This window comes from Drosophila erecta, unplaced genomic scaffold, assembly GCF_003286155.1.
Source record: "Drosophila erecta strain 14021-0224.00,06,07 unplaced genomic scaffold, DereRS2 tig00000055-arrow-pilon, whole genome shotgun sequence".
NCBI classification, from domain to species: Eukaryota; Metazoa; Arthropoda; class Insecta; order Diptera; family Drosophilidae; genus Drosophila; species Drosophila erecta.
Window position 1 is genome coordinate 10,596,817 of NW_020825200.1, and position 13,550 is coordinate 10,610,366.

A 13,550-nucleotide genomic window follows, 5' to 3' on the forward strand; every position below is an offset into this window, starting at 1 on the left:
TGGGTGGCATGGGTTTGCGGTTACGGTATCGGTTTCGATATCGGTATCGGTATCGGGTTTATCGGGTAACGGTTACGGTTTCGGATTGGGTTGATTTTTTTTGATTCGGTTGAGTTTTTCGAGTTGTGGTATTTTTCAGAGAGCGGTGTAATGTTTAGTTATTTTATGGTAAGCATATTTCGAGAAAAAGGTGAAAAGAAGAAGAAGAAAAGTTTATTATTGCAATTTGTATAAATTTACAGTTGAGTGTAGCTTTTGGGTTCTTTTTTTCTATTGTCGCATGTATCTGTAGCTGTTGTTGTAATTGTTCTTGTTGGTGGTGTTGGTTTTGGTGTTCTTGTAGTTGTAGTTGTTTGTGTGACTTAAGAGCTAATCGAATCGGTAAGTGCAAGTTAGTTGGGAGCCAATATCTGAACGGAACTCAGGAAACATCAACTGATAATGTGAACGAAATAAGGAACTCAAGGAATGTCGAAACGGAAAATAAAAGTAAAAAAAACAAACAATCGTTTACCACAACATCCAACAAAATACGTTACGATATACGGACCACTTTCGATCAAACTGTGCAGCTGATCTATGGAGTATAGTACAGTCTGAGGATTATATATCAGAGAGATCGACAGTCAGAAACTTGGGCTCGATTGGCTGTTTGACATACTGTCAAAAGTGGATGTTGAACAGTACAAAATATATAGAGTTTCTGAAAGTTTTTGTGCAACAAAATAAACATATCGATCGGTGCGGAAAACACTTTCATTATTTACAGAAGGAAAGTAGGTGCTAAGGATCGATCTTGGAAGTATTCGGAAGAGACCCCAATGACCTTGGGCTCCTTACAGAGGTGAAACACATGAGTCGTATATTACAAAATCAAAATGATAAGTTCGAAGATGAGGAAACAAAATACGTATAGATGAACACTTTTCGTTTTTGGTCGTTGGAAATTTTCTGTTTTTTCTGTTTGTCTGTTGCAACAGTTTGGTTGGGTTTTATACATACAAGCTTTATATGACTTTCTTTTTGGTTTTCATATATATATTTTTTTTTTTCAGTTGCTTTTGTAAAACAAAATGTACACATATTGTTGTATTTTTTATATCTGTATTGATATTTGTCAAAGCGCAGTGGGAAGTTTTGTTGTATTTCATTTTGCCTTCACTATAATCAAAAAGAAACAGATAAAACACAAAAACATTTGGAATAACTTTGTCGGAGAACTGAAACCGAAAAATACTTTCAATTGATGCGAATTAATAGTTGGCACATTAGCGAAGGAAGCGCAGGCAGATGAGGGGTATAAATCTGATTTTTGATCGCAATCGGTGAATCTAACTAAGGCAATGCAAGGCAAGCACTAACCGTATAGCTACGAATATCTAAAACGTGTACAGAATGAGGCTGGACTAATGGGTGAGTGCTCTAATGAATGAATGGAATCGAAGCGATATGATAATTGGCCTGCCTATACTATATACTGCGTAGTGGTGTAAATGAGTGCGATCGCGAATGGGGCTTTCGTAACTCCCATTCATAAGTCGACTGGACCGAAGCTGAAGCTGAAGCTGAAACTGGTACTGGTACTGGTACTGAAGCAGGTGTAGGGCAAGTCAAGTTCAGACCCGTCACCAGCAGCACCACCATCGCCACCAGCACCACCACCACCAGCACCATCAACATCACCATCTCGACTTAACAAGTGGCTCGTGCCCAGGTGAACTACCCCAGTGGGGCTGATTATAATGCTAATTAATGCCCAGTCATGTTGTTGATCGGCCGGAGTAACCTCTAGCTAATGGTCTGGTTTTTCTGATCCAATCACACTCATTCACGATTCAAACTAATCGCACTCAGCCACTGACGCAAATTTGAAATACACCTGCGAAATATGGTAAATATCTCGAAAGTTTCCTGCTCAAGAGAAAGAACTCTCTCCCCAGATTATTCACCATGAACCTGTTCCAAGCTGCGAGCTGTCAGATCGCACAGATTGATGTCGACAGTACAATTAGACGCAATTAATGATGGACTATCTATATGGGCTGCAGTCGTGTATGAAATCACCCGAAAAGTATTTTATAATATCGAAAATTCATCACCGTTCGGAGACAAAGACGAGGGGCAATTTACCTTACCAAAGCGCTTAAATCACATAATGAATTATTTAAGTTCAGCATGAATCACTCTACGTAACTGAAAAAAAACACTCAATCAAGACTCGGCCCGCAAATTTCGCCTGTCGACCTGAGTGGCTTACCAAATGATCTAAGAGATGCAAATCCGCAAGACAAACAACACGCTCAAGTTGTCACTCAACCTGTTTGCACATTGTAATGTAATTGTATACGATATATGATATATATATATCTCGGAAGAGAAATCAAAATCGGCATAGAAATCGGTCTCGGAATCGAAATAAGTTGGCAACCAGCCAACTTTGGGGTGACCCCCAAAGCCAGTTCCAAGAAATGGCGCAAATATTCCTGGGATCCACTTGTGACGTAGCGCCCATTTGTTTACGCTCCACTAGTGGAATGATAAAGCGTTATCCGACTGATAACCGGCTCAAAGGCCCCACGACAATGCACTCACTGGGGAACCCGAGAGCTTAACTCTGAGCCCGACTTCGGATCTGGCCAGTTCGATTGCGGTCGGTGCTGTAATACGAGGGTTTATATATAGCGCGGTGATTCGCGCGTCGCCATTTAGTCACGAAGCCTTAAGCAAGCTGCATCGGAGCACGAATAGACCGAAGCCTAGGCACCATGTTTCAGAAAAGGATTATCGAGCTGATCACGGTGCTGGTGTATTGGGTGATCATTACACCCACCACCTACAAGTACTGCACGCAGAACGGAATAGTCAGGATGAGCTTCGACACCTTGGTGGGCACTGTGGGCGACCACTGCACCCTGGCGCTCTGCCTGATGATCGGATACGTTGTCTTCTACCGCATCATCATCTTCATTTACATGAAGTTGAAGGTCTGCGACATTCGGATGTGGGACGAACTGCAGCGCGCCAAGGAGGATCCGGAGGCGCATCCGGACAAGAAGTCCTACTACCAGCCCGTCTCCACCGAGAACATCGATGTCGTGGACTCCGGCAAAAAGAAGAGCAGACCAGCGACCCCGAAGATGATAAGGACCATCAGCAATCCGCTGCTCATCGAAAGCGATCTGGCGCGCATTCACATCAAGCACGAAACGCGGCCTCTGGAAAGTGCCACCCTGCCCAGGCTGCAGCAGGCACTGGTCCACCCTAGTCCGAGTCCCAGCTTGCGGAGCGCACCACCAGTGCCTCAAATGCAGAAAAGTGCCACTCTACCGAGCCAGCACAGCAAAGGTGTGATCATGTCTCCCAAGGTTCTGATGCCCAGAACTCAACAGGTGTAGACAGTGAGTGATTAGTGCTTAAAAGTGTGCTCATGATTGCGACTACCAGTCTTAGTTTCTGTGAAATTCTGAATGCAACTTAAGAGGACTGCGTCCGCATCCAAGTATTAGCTACTGCCCAAAGATCGATAATCGAAATAAACGCGAAATTAGTCAATTATCACATTCCAATGTACTCGTCTGCGCGAGCTAAATTAATAGTTTAGTTAGTGAATATATTTATTTCTAGACGTAAGGCATTGTTAACCATGCGTGAATATGCGTGAGCTTATTAAAACTAAATAAATAAAATGCATCTCTTGTAAAAGTAAATCACAGTGTTTTGTGGGCGGTACGGGAACGGAGAGATATATGTTTGAAATTATAAGCCTATATGGATAATTAGGACTCATCCTATCGAAATCCTCATCGAAAGTCGAAAGTGAGGCAGCAGGTCCACCCTAATCCAAGTCGTATCTTGATTTGTGCACCACCTGTGGCCACAAATACAAAGTGAAATACTAGTCCCAACAAGTGTGTAAGGATTCAGGACATGAATTTGGTAAAACCGCCGAGCTGTATTTTTTGAAAAAGTTTTTTAATTAGAGCTAACATAAATTGGTTTTGAATAATTCGAATTAAATAATATTATTAGCAAGGGTATCAAAGGTATTAGCCTGGAGGTGGGGATGAAACGGTGTGCACATGAGGAGTGTTATACAGAGCGAGAAGCATCGATCGACAACGGTCTAAATAAAGGTGTTCTACGCATGCGTACAGATCTCGTTCTCCTCCCACACTCAATCCGTCTCACTCGCTCCCGCGCAGCATGCAGCGGACTGGTTCGAGTCCCGGCTGAAATCTACGATCAACAACAAGATCAAGTTCAAATTCAAGCAGTGTGTGCAAGGTTTCTTTCTGGGATTCACTCGCATGCAGAGTTCTCTTCGGATCGTGTCAGGAGTGTATGCCCTGTGTAGATGTGTCTGTGGGTGTGTGTGAGTGGGTGGGCGTGTCCAGTGGGTGTGCGTGTGGGTGTGGATGTGGGTGTGGATTTACACAAGTCGAAAGACGCATAGCAAATCAAACGGTTGGCTAACAAATGGAATCGAAGCTAAGTACTAAAAAGTAAATTAGAAGTATAACTAGTGAGTAGAATTAAGATTACTTCGATAGCACGAAAGAATAGTATAATTAAAAGAGTAATGATAAAAGTTAGTAGAACTCGGAGGTGCAACGCAGCCGGATATAACCAGTTAGGCAAGCTCTTAAGTCTTAAGCATCTTGGCATCTCAAACATCTTAAAGCACTTTGTAAACTAGCTTTTGTAGGAAAGATATATGCATTGATTGTAGCAATATTTTCAGAATTGCTTTAAGTCCGTTGTACGTTGGATACACAGGGAGCCGAATGAGTTTGGTATTTTTCTAGAAACCGGTAGATTCGAAACGTATTTCAGATACGTGATCTCAGTTTTTAATTTATTCAGGAGGATCTAAAATGTTCAGTTGCAAAAATAATTCCAACCGGTTAAGTAGTACCTTCTCGGTGGGTATTTTCAATTAGACACTCCCCGTGAGAGCGGAAAACCGGTTTTGAGTTGGAAAAACCACAAAGATGGGTCTAGAAATGCCATATGGGTGAGTAGACCCATTTCGAACTGTAATGAAAACCATAGTGGGTCAAGGCGATGAAGGTAAATCTCGCTCAGTATTTCCTGGACCTGATTTCGAATCGCAGGTGAAATTTGAGTGGAATTGGTAGATCCACTCTGAGTGACTGTCGTGCCGTTCAATGCCACAGCAGCAGATACATCTTAGTCACAGACGTTTCTTCGATGATTGCAACACCGATGGCCCTTAGTCATAATGACTTAGCACCTGCTAACTGGTTAAATTGCGGCACGCGCCAAATGCTCGCATGAAACTGAGATCGAGATTGAGATAGGGGATGGGGATGGGGATGTGGATGGGGATACGGATGGATGGGTGGATTAATAGGTGGGAAAAACATACACAAAACGAAAATCAAAAACGAAATTTCGTTCCTGGCAAAGGATCTTTGTTTTCGTTTTAACTTTGATTCTTTTCTTTATTCATTTGGCACACAAAATTTTGGCTTTCAATTTCGCTTTCTCTTTTACGATCTTCTTGATTTACGTTTTTTGTAATGGTTTTTTTCTTTCGTTTCGTTTTTTTTAGTTTTTTGTCATCTTGGAATTTATTACGTTTTAAAACTTTACTGTTTTCGATTTCAATTGAGAATTTTTCGAGATAGAGAGAGAGAGATTTGTTGGAACTTTTGGTTTGATTTGATTTGAATTGATTGATTGATTTGATTTGATCTGAATTTGATTTGTTGCAAAAAAACTTCCCAACTACTTACTGCTGGCATAAGTTGATCTGTACTTCTGACGCGAGTCACCTTGTTTTTGGTAATCATCTTCTTGACGCACGTCTCCACCTGGACGTTCCACTTCATGAAGGCCACGTAGCCGATGTAGATGGTGAACAGGATGAGGGCCTCCCACCAGAAGATGCGGTTGTCCCGGAAGAAGTAGATCAGCACCAGCAAGCTGATGCTGTAGAACGAGCAGTCGCGGAACAAAGGCCACCAGGTGAGCGACAGGACCGTCTTGGAGAAGAGCGCGCACATCCCGATCACAAACAGGATGTTGAACACGGCGGAGCCAACGATCGTACCAATGCCCACATCATCGAACGACACGAAAACGCCAATTACACTGGTGAAGAGCTCGGGGGCACTGCCACCCGCCGCCATAAACGTCGCGCCGGCCACATCGTCTGTGATGCCGAGCTTTTCAATGATTACGTCAAGGGAAGGCACGAAGAATTCATCGCAGACAATGGCCAGCGCCACAAACATATAGATCACCCCAATGATGTGCAGGATGACAGCGCCGTTCTCAAGCTGTTCTTTCGTGAATAGATCTTTCGGGAATAGTGGCGTTTTCGTGGTGGTCGAGTTATCGTTGTGCGTGTCTGCAAAAACATAGGCGAACAAATGCATTAGACCTTAATGGAAAATGGAAAATGGGAAAGTTTTTTACTTTAGTCCTTAGTCTTAGCTCATCACTTTGCCATCTTTTCCTTGTTGTTCAAGAGACAGTTGCTCTCATTCTCGAAAACAACAAGTGCAGAGGAAATTGAATCAAACGAATTCCAGTGAACTGAAAAGTCATTTTCACGCTGGCTTTGTAAAGCAGCAAAAATGAATCGCAGAGCGCCATTCGTCGGTCTTAATGCTACATAAAAAACTGAAAATGGATGAGTTTCTGATTTCAACTTAAATTAAATCACAATAAAATAAATTGCGCCCGTTGTGATTGTTGTAAATCTCTCCCGGGGAAAGTGAATAAAAATAGTTGGGCTTGTAATGCTATTTCCAGGAATTTTCCATCGCGGGGGTATGCAAAATAATCCGTTAGCTACTGCTGGTGAATTTATATGAATAATAATTTGTGCTCTAAAGATATTGCCCTACGCGTACTCTTTCATATTTTCAAATCCAACTAATCAATATTTTTTGCACGATTTTGCGATTATTATCAGCTATGCGGCTGACGAATTGTCATTTTGTCGTCTGCCATTCTGACCTTTTCGATTGCTACCTGTCTATGTAGTAAGTATCTCTATCTGCGATGCGATCTAGCCATCCCCAATTAGACATCCTCAATTAAGTGGCTCGACCTTTTGGAAATCGCTGGCAAAAGTCCCTTGTCGCATGCGGCGCCTTTGGTGTGCGATTTTCATGGCAATTATTTGCAAAATATGCAGCGCGTTTTGCAACAATTAACAAATTGCACTTATTCGCCGCCGACTTCAGCAATCCAACTTGCTCACTCCGATGATGATGATGTTGAGGTGGATGGTAAATGTTTGCAATGTAAATGTTTAACAATCATTTGCACTGTGAGCAATCATTTCGGCGCGTGTGCCAAGTAAATAATTAACGCGACTTTAATCGCTCGCGGTCGTGGAACTGATCACAGCTCCACTGATTCATGTCATTCGCATATTTCTAATAAGTCAGTGCCGATATCTGTGTGTGGCTGCCACCAGAACCAGTATAAATCATCTTGGGATTGGGCTGCACTCTGCTCTCCGCAAATAAGTAGTATACCCATTCAAGGTTTTTTTTTCCAGAGGGAAAGGGTAACAAAGTCACAATGAACTATTTTAATAATGAAATTTTAAATAGCAGCAGACTATTATTTAGATATCTGTGTGTCTTCCAAGTATTTCACTTGCTTATGAGGAAATTAGGAAATATTTTTAGAAGTGGGAGCGCGGGGAACCCAATACCCTACGCCTCTGGTGTTGAGTCGGGATTGACTCACTGTGTTTTCTGTTCGAGAAGATAGACCGAACGGATAGACGGACTTTAAAGAAATTTGCTCTAAAACCGGTTTCAGACAGACGGATTGTCGGCAATTTGCATGCAGTTAGCGGGCCCCACCGCTCCACACCCACTCGACCCACCCACTTTCTGTGGGGGTGGTGGGCGGTTCGACATCGAGCGTGAGCCACAAGTGAATGATTCTTATGAATCACTGGGCAAATGCTTAATGACTGACGACGGTGTCTCTCGAATCTGACTTAATTCAATCGCCTGCAAAAAGGGTTGCGGACTTTTACTGGCTTGTACAGGTAGCATATGTGGGTGGTTTTGGCCCACTCTTAACACCCGATGTGAAGTGGCTGCCCGGCATATCGAACTGGATCATCGGGGCAATCGAAACATATAAATGAGCAGACTTTCTGAGGGCTTACTCATGCAGTTATGAGTTGGTCAATGGGTTTGGGGCACTGCGAACGCTATTGAGACCAATTGAAATCGGTAGAAATTGGCTCCGAAATGCAGAAATATGTACACAAATACCGAATACAGCTACGTGTCATTGAAGAAGTTACCTCACTGGGTGTATGGTAATTATGGCAGAAGATAAGGTTAAATAATGTCTCATACGTGATGCAGGCCGAGTCTTTTCGGAGCTGCAGCAATTCGCAGTTCTGATAAACGTTTATCTTATCCGTCAGATACAGTGCGATTGAATTATTCAAGTGCTATTTAAACATTGCCCTATACAACTGCAAGATGTAAGATAATTGGCTTTGAACAATTCCATCTTCATAAAAATATTATACTGTACAAATATAAGTTTTTGATAAATATATACATATGTATACATCTTCTTTTAAATTGACGTAGTGGCGCTTAGTAAATAATCATGCCATTTCGCTATCTCTTAGAAATGAATCAGAACTATACTCGTAAATAATAAAAAAGCCCTGGAATCTAAAAATAGATAAAAAAAATAACTATCTGAAATAACTGTTGAATTATTTATGCAAAAAGCCTCTATTCCATCAACGTAGACTACGTAAATTTAGGTATCTCGATTTAATAACTAAAAACTTTTAGCAAAACAATGATTACGCCATCGAACCATAATATATAAATGAAAATATTCCATCTATGGAGCCAACACGAGCCCCTCGAAGTCGAGTTGGTCATCAAATTGTTATTGGTTCACTTGCTGAAGGTAACAAAGTAATGACTATTAAATATTATTTATTATTTATTGTATCTGATTGTTTATTGTCCATGTGGGCGTCTGTCCATCGGTCTCCTGCTCGCCACATAAAATACTTTATCAGGGGCGAAGGGAAACCAGTTCCGAGTGCCGCGAACGAAATGCCACAATTTGACTAAGCGATTGCAGTGGTCGTGAGCTCAGAAAGCAGCAGACTTCAGACGGTAGAGATGGCACCGTGACCAATCGCGAAAGTAATTAGCATTCAAAGTGAAACAAGTTTTGGTGCTAATGCCTGCCACATTCAATCGGAGAAGTGGTAGTCTCATTGGCAAAGTTTTTACTTTTATCACAACACCATTGGAAGACTACGTTGCATGATGTCATCCAACAGCTGAGCTCGAGTTAAGACAAAACAAAGAAATATTCTCGAGTTCTGTTTACTCATCTGATAGGAAAAGTTTTAGAAAACGCAAGAGAAGAAAAGGGAAACAATTTTGGGTAAGATGTTTGGAGTCATAGCAATAGAATCCATAGAAACTACATTTGGGTGGTGTTTGCTTGAATATGTAGCTTTAAAGTTGCCAAAAGTAGCAGTTTCTTAGTGAACAACTCTGCTGCGGGAAGCTCACGACCCCATCCTCATGTGGACTCGAGCCCACTCACACACAGCCAGCGGATACGTGATATGCGTCATGCGAACGAGACGCGTTGTTTGCGGAGCAACCGAAGTCGTAACCAGAGAACAAAGCCACATCAGAATGCTCTGCGGCTGTCGCCACTCGCAGTGCGAATTCGCAATCAGTTTGCAAGCGGGAACCGATCCATTCAGATGGCAGCCGCAGTAGCCCAGAGGTACGGCCAGGAGGAGCTCTTCGTGAGCCGGGCCACAATCCAGTTGCAGTTGCCCCAGGGCGGAGCCAGTGCGCCCGTCTTCGAGTGGCGCACAGAGGTGACCACGCCCACGCCCACGCCCACGCCGGCGGCCGTTCCCGTTCCCGCCCACGAGGAGAAGTGCATTAGTGGACGCCAGAGCACAGTAGCTGCCACGCCCAAGAGCAATTACTACACGCCCCCGCGAATCCTGGGCACGGAGGCGAAGCGCAAGAATCTGCCACAAACGTTGGGCAACTTCTTCGAGGCGGAGCGCTACTCCAGCGCCTGGAATCGCGTGACCAAGTAGGCTCCTCTGCCAGCACCAAACTGAGTTCCAATCCCGAGACCCAACCGTAGGGAGGCCCTAATCGATTAACCCATTAAGTGCCAAGAGCTGCAGGATAGTGAAATTCCATTCCGTTGCCAAAAATTCCAATTCATGCCCCGAAATTGCTTACACGATGGGAGTGGGAGCATAGAAATGGCCGCCCAGGGCTGAACGAACTATACTATATATATATACATATATACTTGTATATATAAGCGTCCCATGAATATTTATGTGCCACCCCTGTACCCTGATAATGCAATAAAAGTATTACTTGATAGATAAAGCCGAATTCTCTGAGCAATGTCGCCTTCCCAAGGGGTTAAACTTCATTAGGGTCCGATAAGCAGCGGCCCAAATGACTTTGGGACTTGGTAGCGGATTTTCAGCTTTCTGCTACGTCATCAGTGTGCATAAATCACGGCTGAACAAACGCACGAAAATTACACGGAGTCAAAGAAAAACCGCACGCCTGGCCGGAAGTTCATTATGGTAGCTCAAAGCGGAAGTGCCAGCTACACACACACACAGAAACACACTGATATACTACGCTCATATAAGGAATCTGGTGTCCGCGCGTTTTCACGCTCTCTGAGCCGCGGGAAGCGGGCCCTGCCGTGAAAGCACCTGCTAATTTATCAGAGAGACAGCGCCCTGTGGCACGGGCCAAAACGCTCCGCAGAGAGCGGCCAGAGTTTCAAGGTGGCTGGCGAATCGATTAGCCAGCCAAACAGCCAAGCAGCCAAACAGCCAAACAGCCAAAATCAGAGCAAGCCAAACGTGCAATGCACATGCAAGCCACCGCCAGCGGCTAAAACTCAGGCACACTGCGAGAAAATACCACTTGGATTGGTCATCATTGCGATATCAGCTGCCAAGTGTTGTCATTTAAGCAGCAGAATAACCCCATAATTAGTGTGTGAATCATTTTTAAAACTCAAGCATCGCATAAACTCAATAATAAACACATAAACTCTTTTAATAGGGAACTCAGAAAACAACACGATGATAAAGGGTTAGAATATTTTAAGACTATTAGGCATTACGTGAATGATAATAAATAATGACAAATGATAAAATAATAACTATAATAATGTTTTCGCTGCTCTTGGGCTTATGGCCAATTGCTGATAAATGCTAATTTGCAAGTTCTAAATTAGCCCAACTTGCCTCGTGCTTCTCTCAGTGCACGCAGGGTTGTCAAGTGGCTGTTGAATCAATGCAGGCTGCGAGAAGCGCCTCGTTCGTCCTGGCGCAGTGCGCCCAATGAGGATGGGGCAGAAGCTCTTAAGGATTGCCATAGGAGGTTTATCACGGCTATGAGCAGCTGTCAATGAAGGTTGCTCGGTGGCGTTTCTTGCCACCTTCAAAAGTTACGGCGAGGCGGCCATAACTTGGCACAGTTTCGGGCCCAGAGCAGGCACACACACAAGCACATACACACACACATTCAGATACACACCTACACCTACACACATGAGGGGGCCATGTTTTAGCTAATCAAAAGCGGCTCTATCCCCAGGGCAAGCCCGATGTGGACCAAGCCCAAAGTGCCAACATTAGAATGCTATGTGCTTGACCCAATTTTCGCAGGGTGCTAGACCCCCGAAAATCGTAGTGGGAAAGCTTTAATTTAATGGGAAATGTTTCTTAAGCTAATTTTCGCGTTTATAAATTTATAGCAGTTGTTAAAGTTTGTCGAGGCTATAACTTTGAAAACTCTGTTGAAGAACTTCGTTTTCTCTGCTTGTTACAAGTAGGTGCTGTAAAGTTAAGAACCATTAAAGGCATGTGTTGATAATAAGCTTAGTTAATTAACTTTGGAGAATCGCATGAAACCCCCACATATGAACAAGGTTTTCCAGAAAGTGAGCGGATAGTTTGATGAGTCAACAAAGGTTTTTCTTGGGCCAAAACGGTTATTAAAAACAATTGGGGCTTTCCCAACTCAACGAAAACCTCTTATCCATTATTCCGATCTATCAAAACTTTTAAATTAAATGTAGAACTATGTCGAAATTTCGAATCCCATTTATTTGGTGACTTTCCTATAAAACTACAAATAATCCATCGACAATAATTAATTGCGGTTTTTGGACATAACACATAAATTGGAAAATCTGAAAAGATTCATAAATACTCGTAGCTCTTTTCACTAATCTAATTTGTAGCAGACATAATCGTTTTAGCAAATTTCAGTGTGAATAGATTCATATCTCCTACTAATGTGTGAATAATTTGTTTTCAGGCAGTCGAAGCTAGTCATAAATATCTTGAAATCGTTTCACCTCGCCGTATTAACATAATAAAAGCAAACAAAATTCGAGATCTAGTATGTTTTCATAGCATTCGAGAAAGATTTGCTTACGCAGTTCGCTGTGAATGACACTCGATACCGTTGTGCGATTGCATTTGCTAACCGGTTTTCTAAGACTTTGACCACAAAACTGCGGATCGCATGAATCATGCGCGATAAGGGCGATTCATTGATATCCAAGTGCCAGTGCGTGATTCATTCGTGACTTGGATTCAAGGCGGGATACCCAATCCTGTGGGTTTAGCGCACCTGAGCTGAGTCAGTTGCAGCTGCTACTGAAATGAATGCCGAATCAGAGCCGCCAGACAGGAGGGGCAATTAGTGGCCACAAGGATGTAAGCCCCAGCACTGGCCATGGGTGGGTGGTGGGATATGTCAATAATTAAAAAGGCGGCCAAATGTTGTCATTTCAGCTCGGACCGAAAAGCACGGCAAAAGCACAGCGACACAGAAAAATACACAGTTGTGGGCAAAAAAAGAAAAACCGAATGGCTTGGAGGCAGGAAGGAAACAAACTTCCTGCCACCCACACTAGCGTGTTTTTCTGCTTCTGCTTCTGCTTTTGCTGGTTGGTTTTTCATCGTCTCTCTGGTGGCTTTTAGCATGCAACTCACACGTCCTTGCCAGGACGCTTTTGTTGATGTTGTTGCTGCTGTTGTTGGCATTTTGATTTATCGATTTAAATTTCAGTGTTTAAGGCGCTGTGCGTGCTCGTTCTGCTGCCTTCAATTTCGTGGCTTCTAGTCTCGCACTTTTCCGCTGCCGCCATTTCGGTTTCGTTTTTGGGGGTTTTCCAGCTTTTCTGCTTTTCAGCTTCTCCACTTCTGTTTCTACTTCTTCGTCATCTGTTTCTGTTTCTGTTTCCGTTACTGTCTCTGTATTTTTGTATTTCTCAATCATTTTTCAAAATGTTTGCCTACTCTCCAACACACGCCCGCAAAAAGTTAAACCAAGTTTTTGGCCGCCTGCCGTTTAGGTCGAGGTCTTTACTTAACTTTATATTCGCCTTCCTTTTGCTTGTTTTTATTTTTTTTTTTCAGGGTCTGCCCCGAGCCACCCACCCACCCACTCACCCACACACCCATGCACCCACAAAAC

General features: G+C 43.1%; 3 protein-coding genes across 11 annotated transcripts in view; 2 read left to right on the forward strand and 1 right to left on the reverse strand.

The window, feature by feature from the left end:
• The window catches only part of LOC6541485 (sodium/potassium/calcium exchanger Nckx30C), a 35,329-nt gene that overhangs the window by 15,613 nt on the left and 6,166 nt on the right, over positions 1-13,550 (reverse strand). For 6 of the 9 annotated variants that reach the window (XM_015159517.2, XM_015159515.2, XM_015159516.2 and 3 more), the window contains exon 3: positions 5,760-6,376. In XM_015159517.2, the coding sequence (XP_015015003.1) occupies positions 5,760-6,376 (617 nt within the window). The remainder of the gene's footprint in view (positions 1-5,759; positions 6,377-13,550) is intronic. The other 3 variants (XM_015159514.2, XM_026979798.1, XM_015159519.2) reach the window with 1 other exon arrangement.
• Positions 2,578-3,560, forward strand: LOC6541251. The gene has a single exon (XM_001969301.3). It carries the CDS (start codon positions 2,766-2,768, stop codon positions 3,393-3,395), a length of 630 nt encoding a protein of 209 aa, XP_001969337.1. The 5' UTR covers positions 2,578-2,765; the 3' UTR covers positions 3,396-3,560.
• On the forward strand, positions 9,505-10,424 carry LOC6541035. Its single transcript, XM_001969302.3, has one exon. It carries the CDS (start codon positions 9,620-9,622, stop codon positions 10,112-10,114), a length of 495 nt encoding a protein of 164 aa, XP_001969338.2. The 5' UTR covers positions 9,505-9,619; the 3' UTR covers positions 10,115-10,424.

Excerpts from the sequence above, each read along its gene's own strand:
- LOC6541251 (XM_001969301.3), top strand. The coding sequence starts at position 2,766 with ATGTTTCAGAAAAGGATTATCGAGCTGATCACGGTGCTGGTGTATTGG.
- LOC6541035 (XM_001969302.3), top strand. The coding sequence starts at position 9,620 with ATGCGTCATGCGAACGAGACGCGTTGTTTGCGGAGCAACCGAAGTCGT.